Here is an 11,697-nt window from a genome sequence, read left to right as displayed (position 1 = left end):
AAAAAAAAAAAAAAAAAAAAGAAACCTGAATAGATTTCTGTCTAAATAAATACTTGTTTTATTTTACAGGAATATATTTTTGGGAGAGACCTTTTCCAGTTATATCAGCGTTCATAATGATAGCAGTCAGGTTGTAAAAGACATATTGGTAAAAGTAAGTAACATTCTTACTTGGGATGTATTTTACTCTTTAACAAAGGTTTTTTTTAGGCCGGCATGGTGGCTCATGCCTGTAATCCCAGCAGTTTAGGAGGCTGAGGCAGGTGGATCACCTGAGGTCAGAAGTTCAAGACCAACCTGGCCGACGTGGTGAAACCCCATCTCTACTAAAAATACAAAAATGAGCCAGATGTCGTGGTGCACACCTGCAGTCCCAGCTACTCGGCAGGCTAAGGCAGGAGAGGCTAAGGCTTGAACCCAGGAGGTGAAGGTTGCAGTGAGCCAAGATCATGCCACTGCACTCCAGCCTGGGTGACAGAGTTAGACTCCATCTCAAATAAAAAAAAAGAAAGAAAAAGAAAAAAGGTTTTTTTTATATCTGTTACGTTGTTGGCACTTCATTAAATGCATGTTTGATACAATAATTTTTAATTGTCATTAACAAGCACTAATGAATGCCTAAAGTTACAAAGTATTATGCTAGGCATGAAACTATTTTTCCTATTCAACAAGGTTTGTGATTGCTTGGGTGAGAAAATGTACTAGTCAAAGGTAAACAGCAGTTTAGCATTTGTTAATGTATGTCATTAACATAGAGGAGGAAAGATCACTGGAGATTATATCAATCAGGAAGGTTTCTTAGGGAAGAGGGAAAGCGAAGAGGATCTTGAAAGAATGGGAGAATACAGATAACAAGGCAAGGGAGACATGGTAATCAGAGGCAGAAACATAGCGATACACATGTGTTCTTTTAACAGGGAACATAATTCACTTGGTAAGAGGAGGTAAGGTGGTACAGAGGAATAGTAGCTGTATTAGTCTATTTTCATGCTGCTGATAAAGTCATACCCAAGACTGGGCAATTTACCAAAGAAAGAGGTTTAATGGACTTACAGTTCCATGTGACTGAGGACAATCATGGCGGAAGGCAAGGAGGAGCAAGTCATGTTTCACGTGGATGGCAGCGGGCAAAGAGAGAGAGCTTGTGTGGGGAAACTCCGGTTTTTCAAACCATTAGATCTCAGCCTGTCGTAGTGACTCATGCCTGTAATCCCAGCACTTTGGGAGGCTGAGGCGGGCGGATCACTTGAGGTCAGGAGTTCAAGACCATCCTGCCCAATGTGGTGAAACACCATTTCTACTAAAAATACAAAAATTAGCCAGCAGGGGTGGCGTGTGCCTGTAATCCCAGCTACCTGGGAAGCTGAGGCAGTAGAATCACTTGAACCTGGGAGGCTGAGGTTGCAGTGAGCCGAGACTGTGCCACTGCACTCCTGGCTGACTGGGTGACAGAGCAACACTCCATCCCCCCAAAAATAAAAATACATAAAACCATCAGATCTCATGAGACTTATTGACTGTCATGAGAATAGCACAGAAAAGACCCACCCCCGTGATTCAGTTATCTCCCACCAGGCCCCTCCCACAATACATGGGAATTACGGGAGCGACAAGATGAGATTTGGGTGGGGTCACAGAGCCAAACCATATCAGTAGCCTTACAGTAAAGCATCTTTAAAGCAGGCTAAAGTTTTATTTAACCTTTCTTGAAAAATTATTTTTTAAAACAGACAAAAAAATTAATTAATTAAAGTAAAAAATCAGGCCCGGAACAGTGGCTCATACCTGGAATCCCAACAATTTGGGAGGCTGAGGCAGAAGGATTGCTTGAGGCCAGGAGTTCAAGACCAGCCTGGGAAACATAACGAGACCCCCATCTCTACAAACAATTTAAAAAGTAGTTGAGCATGCTGACACACACCATTGGTCCCAGCTACTTATGAAGCTGAAGCGGGAGGATTGTTTAAACCCAGGAGTTTGAGGCTACAGTGAGTTTTGCCTGGGCACTCCAGCATGGGCTATAGAACAAGACCCTGTCTCTGAAAAAAATTAAATAAAAACAGCAGGCATTTGGCTTTTGAGCACTCTTTGTGTTGGAAAGACTGATATGAGCACATTGTATGGGATGCTTTGTAGAAAATGGAACAGTTAGAAGACCCTTGAAACAGCGGAGAAATTAAAAGATAGAATATGCTAACTCAGCTAACAACCTGAAATTTCTTCAAAAGAAAAAGTGCGAAAAGAAGGTGAAAATTCACAGTATGTGGGGAAGAAGTTGTAAAACCTGTCTTAGAGTGATGAATTCAGGTAATTGGAGTATTGCCAGAAAGGACCTCTAATTAGAATGAGTTCGAAAATGATCATAGAGTTTTAAAGTTAACAAGGACGTTAGAAAACAAACTCAACTTCCAGAAACTAGATGCAAATTTGTGCATACACGTACATATGTTTGTCGTATATGGATGCGGTCTCTGCCTTTCATTAAATTAGGGGTTGACAAACTATAGCCTAAAGACCGAATTTCATCTGTTGTCTGTTTTTATAAGGCTTTTGAACTAAGAATGGTTTTCACATTTTCAAATTATTGAAAATAATATTTTGTGATATGTGAAAATTACATGAAATTCAAATTTCAGGCCAGGTGTGGTGGCTCATACCTATAATCCCAGTGCTTTGGGAGCCAAGGCAGGAAGATTGCTTCAGGCTAAGAGTTTGAGCCCAACCTACACAGCATTGCAAGGCACCGCCTCTGCAAACAAACAAACAAAAAAGAAATTCAAATGTCAATGTTCATAAATAAAGTTTTATTGACACACAGCCATACTCATTTGTTTATGTATTATCTGTGGCTGATTTTCAGCTACCACAGCAGTTGTATAGTTGAAACGTAGATTGTATGGCCTCCGAAATCTAAAATATTTGCTGATGACTTCAGAGAAAAAGTTTGCCAGCCTCTGCATTCAATTGTGAAAAGATCTGATTTTCAAAAGTTTGAGAACATAACTTTTGTCTTTCTACATTGTAAATATTGAATTTCTTGGCAATTCAGTAAATACTGGCAATTCAGTAAATTCAGTAAATGTTGAATTTATTTTTATAAGATAGATTAATAAAATAGCAAAGGCATATACTTTAAGATGTCAGTACTATTATAAAGATCAAAGAATACAGTAGTATGCATGTTCTAAAACATGATTTTATATTTCATGCCTTTATTCACTTTTATAATAACAATAATTATTAGTACTGTGCAGTACTCACCAGGGGTCTTCTTAGGCTCAACTAGACATTCAGACTCGTGATATATAAAAGGCTATTTTTCTTTTTACTTTTTTTTTTGAGACAGTATCTAGTTCTGTCACCCAAGCTGGAGTGCAGTAGCATGATCATAGCTCACTATAGCCTCAAGCTCATGGGCTCAAGGGATCCTACTGCCTTAGCCTCCTGAGTAACTGGGACTGCAGCGTTGTGACACTATCCCTGTCTAATTTTTTAATAGTTTTTAGAGACAAGGTCTCACTATGTTGCTCAAGCAGGTCTTGAACTCCTGAACTCAAGCAGTCCTCCCGCCTCAGCCTCCCAAAGTGCTGGGATTACACACGTGAGTCACCGCACCTGGCCAGATAAGCTAATTATGACATCAGAATCACATAAGAGGATATAGGTCATGAAGCACAGCATGATATTGACCTGTATTTGTGTGAGTGCTGTCTTTTTATCAGGTTTTAGATGTCAGTATTATGGTTGCTTAATAAAAGATTTCGAACATTTTTCCAATATTTTCAGTGCTTTGGAACAATATGTGCATCAGGCTAAACTCAGTGGCTCATGGCTACAATCCAGCACTTTGGGAGACCAAGGCAGGAGGAGGCCTTGAATCCAGGAGGCTCCCCAGGACTCACCTGGGGAATATAATAATCAACGTCTCTACAAAAAAAAAATTTAAAATTCTCTGGCCATGGTGGCACATACTTGTATTCCTAGCTACTTGGGAGGCTGAGGCATGAGGATCACTTGAACTCATGAATTTGAGGGTGCACTAAGCTATGATTATGCCACTGCATTCTAGCCTGGATGACAGGGCAATACCCTGTCTGAGAAAACAAAAGAAAACAAATACAGAGAACTGTGGATCATTTAGATTACCTATTCTTTGAAGGATTTATAGAATTCCCTGCAAAATCATATGAGCTAGTTCTTTTCTTTTTTAAAATGGGGAAACTCCCTGATAACATTTTTTCTTTTTTTTCCCCTATGGATACTAGTATGTTTAAGCAGTTCACCTCTAAGGGTGTCAGTTTTGTTAAGCTGTTTTTTTCTAGGAAATAATCCATTTCATTTCATGTAGAGTTTCACATTTATCTGCATAGAGGTCTGTAAAGTAGGATCTTAAAATTTTCTTCTGTTGGCTGGGTGTAGTGGCTCATGCCTGTAATCCCAGCACTTTGGGAGGCCGAGGCAGGTGGATCACCTGAGGTCAGGAGTTTGAGACCAGCCTGGCCAAAATGGTGAAACCTCATCTCTACTAAAAATACAAAAATTAGCGGGGCGTGGTCACAGGCGCCTGTAATCCCAGCTTCTTGGGAGGCGGGAGAATCGCTTGAACTCAGGAGGCGGAGATTGCGATGAGCCAAGATTGCGCCACTGTACTCCAGCCTGGGTGACAGAGTGAGACTCCATCTAAAAAAAAAAAGCAAAAAAAAAATTTCTTCTGTTGCAATATTTTCCCCTGGTCATTTCTTAGGTTTGATTTTTTCTTGATTAAGTTAGCTAGCTCTTGGTTTGTGTATTTTAACTTCAAAAAAAAAAAAAAAATCCAAGACTTAAAAAATTATTTATATCCAATATGTTTCTATTCTCTATTAATTTGTGCTTTTATTTCTTTTATTATGCTTCTGTTTATTTACTTTATTTTCTACCAATTTTAGCTAGGAATTTTATTATTTTATTTTGATTCTTTGATTTATATTGATAAAAGTTAATTTTCCTGTGATTCACCGCTTTTTATACTGAAGATTCAAATGCATAGCATTTTTATTCTCAGTGCTTTTGATTTTAAGAGGTGAGGTTTCACTCTGTTGCCCAGGCTGGTGCAATCATAGCTCACTGTAGCCTCCACCTCCAAGGCTCAAGCAATCCTCTCATCTTAGCCTCCTGAGTTTCTGTAACTGCAGTTGCATACCACCACACCTGGCTAATTATTTTTTATTTTTTAGAGACAGCATCTCATTCTGTTGCCCAATGTAGTGAGACCAAATTAAAAAATAAATTAAAAATTAAAAATTGATGGTGGAAGGAAGAGCTGATGCCTACTGTAAAATGATAAAGAGGTAGTAACAGTGTTGAACATCCCAAACACCATATCTTACATTAAGACAAGATAATAAGTGTGAAAATACTTTGTAGAATTGCCCAAATTAAAAACCTTTTTTATATTTTGTCATTACTTTTAAAGAATTCTATAATTTCATTTGTATTTCACCTTCTACCCAAGGGTTGTTTAGTGGAAAAGCTTTTTAGGGGGAAAGGCTTATTTTTTTTTCTATTTTAATTGTTGTTAGTAATTTATAGTTTTATTACATTCCAATCAGTGTTGTTCTTGTAATATTTCAGCTTATGGAACTTACTGATGATGTCTTATGACCCAATATTGATTTTTTATGAATTTTCCATGTGTACTTGAGAAGAATGTATATGCTTTATTATTATTATTGAGAAGAATGTATATGCTTTATTATTATTATTGAGAAGAATGTATATGCTTTATTATATAAAGCTATAGATAGATATTCATAAGAGCTGTTTTATCAATTGTGTTGTTTAGGGCTAGATTCTATATCTTTATTTATTGTCAACTTCATCTGTCTTATACTAAGAGTGCATGTTTGTCTCTTATTACTAGTGTATTTCTATTTACATCTTCTAAAATCTCATATATTTTGCTTTATAAAGGCTATGCTGTTTCGGCCGGGCGCGGTGGCTCACGCCTGTAATCCCAGCACTTTTGGAGGCCGAGGTGGGCGGATCACAAAGAGATCTAGACCATCCTGGCTAACACGGTGAAACCCCACCTCTACTAAAAATACAAAAATTAGCTGGGCGTGGTAGCGGGCGCCTGTAGTCTTAGCTACTTGGGAGGCTGAGGCAGGAGAAAGACGTGAACCTGGGAGGCAGAGCTTGCAGTGAGCTGACATCACACCACTGCACTCCAGCCTGGGTGACAAAGCAAGATTCCATCTCAAAAAAAAAAACGAAAAAAAAAAAAAAGACTATGCTGTTTCGTGCATATTTATAATTATTGTTAGTCATTGTGAATTGTGGCTTTTAATATTAAACATATTCAAGTAGATTGCTCAGGAAGATTTTGTGGGTACAATATTCTCTGAGCCCTTGTTCAAAGGTGTTTTTCAATATTTGAAGTTCAGTTTGGCTAGATTTAAAATCTTTTCTTTACATTTTTATTTCCATATATTTTTTGAAAATGCTACTCCTTTATTGCTCAGCTGTGTATGTTGTTTTTGAGAGGATTGAAGCCAGTCTAATTCTCTTGCCTTGTAAGTTATTTCATGATTTTTCCTGGAAGTCCTGGTGATTTTTTTTCTGTATGTTTCAAAATTGGTCTTTGGGTGTGATTTCCCTGATTCCAAGTAGACCCTTTCAATGTGGGTCTGCAGCCTCCACCTCCTGTGTTCAAGTGATTCTCCTGCCTCAGCCTCCCAAGTAGCTGGAATTACAGGAACATGCCACCATGTCTGGCCAATTATACCAAACTCTTGGTGTCCTCTGAAGACATCTGGAGCTTTCACACTTGTGGTATTTTGCTAGCTCTGTTCAACTTACTTAGAGTTTACCCTAACCTCTTTCCTCTGCCTTTTCAAATCCTACTTATCAAAAGCTGCAGTTATGATTAAAATGACACATAAGACACATAGGAAAACATAGTCAACAGAAAACCAGTGGGTTCAATTATTTCTTTTTTTTCTCTAATTTCAAAAATGTTTTAAGAATTTATATCTGGGTGCAGTGGCTCACGCCTGTATTCCCAGCACTTTGGGAGCCCAAGGCAGCAGATCATTTGAGACCAGAAGTTTGAGACCAGCCTAGCCAAGATGGTGAAACCCCGTCTCTGCTAAAAATACAAAATTTAGCCAGCCTTAGTGACACTTGCCTGTAATCCCAGCTACTGGGGAGGCTGAGGCAGGAGAATCACTTGAACCTGGGAGGTAGAGGTTGCAGTGAACCAAGATAGTGCCACTGCACTCCAACCTGGGTGACAGAGCAAGACTCCGTCTCAAAAAAAAAAAAAGTGTTTTAAGAAATTTTAGGTCTGGGAGCAGTGGCTCATGCCTGTAATCTCAGCACTTTGGGAGGCTGAGGCAGGCAGATCACCTAAGGCCAGGAGTTCAAGACCAGCCTGGCCAACATGGTGAAACTCCATCTCTACTAAAAATACAAAAAATTAGCTGGACATGATAATGGATGCCTGTAATCCCAGCTACTTGGGAGGCTCAGGCAGGAGAATCGCTTGAACCTGGGAGGCTGAGGTTGCAGTCAGCTGAGATCATGCCATTGCACTCCAGCCTGGGCAAGAAGAGTGAAACACTGTCTTTTAAAAAAAAAAAAAAAAAGAATTTTGAATCTTAGCTTTGTTACTTATGATTTGTAAAACCATGGGAAACTTGTTACTTTTCTGTGCCTTGGTTTCATTATCTATGAAATGGGGATAATACTAATACCTACTTCAGGATATGGGGATTAAATGAGTAATATGCTTAGAACAGGGCCTTGCACATAATAGGTACCAAATAAATGTGAGCTACTATTGTTTTATAACTGAGTGTAACGAAATACACAGCACTAATAAATAGCACATTTCAAAGTGACTAACATAAGATTGTTGGCTTAGAATTAACTGCAAAACTGTTTTTTAAAAGAAACAAAAACTTAAAAGAATCCTAGCTCTCATGTAAAAACCTCCACTAATTCCCATGACCTAATGTGATCTTTGCTTTCCCTCAATTTTTTTTGCCTTGGAAGTTTTATCATAAATTCATCCATTCATTATTCAACAAATATTGATTAATTGCCTACTATGTGCCAGGCACCGTGCTATAGTGGTGAGCAAAAGAAGACAAGGTTCCTGCCTCCATAGACTTTTCTGGTAGGGGAGACAGAAAGAAACAGGTAAACAAAGTCATAAATAAGGTAATTATAGGTTGAGATAAATGTTACAAAGGAAGCAAAAGTTGAATGTGATAGAAAGTAAATGAGATAAGGGAGGGAGGGTAGTTTTAAGACAGAGTGATAAATGTTCAAAAGGAGAAAAAAGAAATATAATGGAGCATCATCGGGTGGATGGAAAGTGCTACTTTAGACGAGGTAGTGCTTTCTTAGTTGGTGACTTTTATGTCTTTTCTAGTTATCTTATAAACTAATTGGTCTCTGACATATAATTTTGTTTTGGACAATTACTTATCTTTTAGTGTTATATACTAGCACATACATGCATATGTATTTGTTTTAGTGAAGTCCATCTGAATATATATTTAAAAACCATGTGTTCATACTGGTGCCTCAGATTCCAGCCCACCACCAAAGGCTTCACTGTAGCTTCCCCCCTTTCCTTATTTGTACCTTTTTTTTTTCTCTGAAGGTGAGAAACCTGTCTCTTGTAATCCACAATGTAGTATTTTGTTTTGTCCTAGTATACATATAAAATAGTGAAAAAACACATGTGTCGTAGCTAGAGTACATTTATGTACCATTCTTTTTGTCTTTAGCCATAGATTACAGTTAAGATTTTGTTTTCCAAACTTACTTAGATTAGTTCCACTTTTCCCCTTCCCTCTGCCATAGCGCAATTGTGTTCTTCATTTGTAATACAGTTAGGTTCATTTGTTACTGTTTGTATTCCATTTTGGATTCTCCCTAATTCCTGCCTGATTTTATTGATTGATTGATTGATTGATTGATTGGTGCGAGAGTGTGCCATTGCCATGGTTCTAAGCATCAGAGCTATACAGAAAGGTTTACACAGAAAAGTGTTGCTCCCCTTTTCATCCTTCTTTCCTTATTCTTATTCCCCTATTCTTAAGTCTCATTTGGACTCTTTTTTTTTTTTTTAACTTTCTTTCAAGGCTGATCTTCAGACAAGTTCTCAGCGTTTAAATCTTTCAGCCTCCAATGCTGCAGTGGCTGAACTTAAACCGGATTGTTGTATTGATGATGTCATACATCATGAAGTCAAGGAAATTGGAACACACATGTAAGGATTAGTTTTATTAGGTCTCAAAGGTTTTTACTTATATATGCCTTTATTTGAAATTTTTGCTTTCTTTTCATTCACCATGAAGTGTAGGAACCTACTTCAAAAGGAATTTTATGTTCTATGTTTACATGTTTACCAGAAATAAAGTTTAAACCAAATGTTTGTTTTGTAGGGAAAAAAATCCAATTTATCGTCATTTATCTCTAGTTTTATTTTTTTACATCTACAATCTCTAAAAAATGAGAAGCTGTGCAAAATGTTTAAAACCCAGGTAGCACTCTAAAAATATATTTATTATGTTTTGAAATGCTAGTAACTGATGTTATGGTGTTTATTTTAAATTCAGTTTTCAGTTTTGTATTTAACCAGGTATATACACTCTACCCTGACAACTCAGAAATATAGGACCAAAATAAGGCACACTGTAAAAAACAAATCAAATTCTGTATTCCTGTCGTGTGTATGTATTTGAATGTAAATGCTCTATTTTTCTTTCAGTCTGAGAGGCAATATGAAAATTTTAGCCATCTGAAGTAATTTTAGACTTCTTCATCTCCTTTAGAAACCCTACATCCAATCAGTTCACAAAATCCTATTAATTCTCCTGAATATCTCTCATTTATCTCTTCTTCATCTCTGCTTTACCACTTTTGCTCTTCTCTTTGTACCCATGAAAGTATATAATATTAGCTATTATTTAATCAATTAATTTTGGTGACAAGCTCTGTTGTAGGGACTTTTTCATGTATATTCTTTGGGCTTTGGAGTCAGACTTCCCAGAATTCAAATTTCAGCTTCATCATTTGTTATGTGATCTTGTATAAGTCACTTAATTCTTCTATGATCTCCCATTGTCCTTAGGAAATTCTGACTTTGCAAATGTTTTACAAAGCTCTCTGCAACCTAATTCTTACCAGCCACAGTAGTTCTTACCATTATCACCCATCCCTCCCTCTCCACCCTGCAGTCATATTGGACTTCTTTTATCTCCAGACTCCAGATTGAAATGCATTCTTCCCTTACAAAGGAATACTATGGCATTTTATTTAGTTTATTTCTACTTCTCTTTCATATCTCAGCTTCAGCACTACTTCCTCAAGAAGTTTTCCTAACCTCCTAGACTGGATTAAATACCACTTTTTGTATCTTCTATAGCATCCACCATTTATCATTTTAAAAAATGTTTCGTACTTATAATTACTTATTGAGTGCCTGCCTTTCCCATTAAAGTATGAGATCCATGAAGTCTCCTATAGTCCAAGGATCTAGCAGAGAACAGAAGTCAGTATTTATTGAAATGATAATAAATGTGTAAAATCTCCATTTTACAGAAAATGAGACTTATACAATTAAGCAGCTAGTTTAGAAGACATAAAACTCAAATCCAAACCTAGTTTTAGATCCTCTGCCTTGCTATGCTATTCTTACTGTGAGCACTTTGAAGGCAGGTATTGTGCTTTGATCAGTCCTCTTCCTAGCCCCTGCCTTACTTAGTCAGTACTAGGCAGCACACGTATAAAGAAGAAATTAAATTACCTGCTAATGTTACCACCCCATATAACCAACCACTATTAAAATATTAATATATTTCTTTCTAGTCTTTTTGCATACATATGTAAAATAACTGTGTATAAATAATTTAATATTTTATAAAATTTTGGCCATATTGTTCATAGTTTTATTTTTTAAAATACACTATTAATATTTTCACACATATCAGACAGTATTTTTTGAAAACACAGTTTTTGGGCCGGATGTGGTGGCTCACGCCTATAATCCCCAATAATTTGGGATGCTAAGGATGCAGATCGCTTGAGCTCAGAAGCTCAAGACCAGCCTGGGAAACATGATGAAATCCCATCTTTACAAAAAATACAAAAATTAGCCAGATGTGGTGGGGCATGCCTGTAGTCTCAGCTAGTTGGGAGACTGAGGTGGGAGGATCACTTGAGCCCAGGAGATCAAGGCTGCAGTGATCCATGCTCTCCAGCCTGGGTGACGGTGGGACCCTGCCTCAAAAAAAAAAAAAATTTTTTTTTCTTTACGTGACTCCATCTAACACAATTGTACAGTGTTTTCTGTTTACTGTAATGTTGGATGTTTATTTTCAGTTTTTCACTGTTAAAAGTAACACATAGGCCAGGCACAGTGGCTCAAGCCTGTAATCCCAGCACTTTGGGAGGCCGAGATGGGCAGATCACGAGGTCAGGAGATCGAGACCATCCTGGCTAACACGGTGAAACCCCGTTTCTACTAAAAAATACAAAAAGCTAGCTAGGCGAGGTGGCGGGTGCCTGTAGTCCCAGCTACTCGGAAGGCTGAGGCAGGAGACTGGCGTAAACCTGGGAGGCGGAACTTGCAGTGAGCTGAGATCCGGCCACTGCACTCCAGCCTGGGCGACAGAGCAAGACTCCGTCTCAAAAAAAAAA

General features: G+C 37.8%; 1 protein-coding gene across 1 annotated transcript in view; it reads left to right on the top strand.

Moving 5' to 3' along the window:
- Positions 1–11,697, top strand: part of TRAPPC13 (trafficking protein particle complex subunit 13) — a 42,143-nt gene that overhangs the window by 15,857 nt on the left and 14,589 nt on the right. The window contains exons 4-5 of the mRNA XM_017877122.1: positions 70–154; positions 9,138–9,265. Of these exons, the coding sequence (XP_017732611.1) occupies positions 70–154; positions 9,138–9,265 (213 nt within the window). The remainder of the gene's footprint in view (positions 1–69; positions 155–9,137; positions 9,266–11,697) is intronic.

This window comes from Rhinopithecus bieti, unplaced genomic scaffold, assembly GCF_001698545.2.
Source record: "Rhinopithecus bieti isolate Rb0 unplaced genomic scaffold, ASM169854v2 scaffold_10181, whole genome shotgun sequence".
Classification (NCBI taxonomy): Eukaryota; Metazoa; Chordata; class Mammalia; order Primates; family Cercopithecidae; genus Rhinopithecus; species Rhinopithecus bieti.
This window is presented reverse-complemented; position numbering and strand designations above follow the sequence as displayed.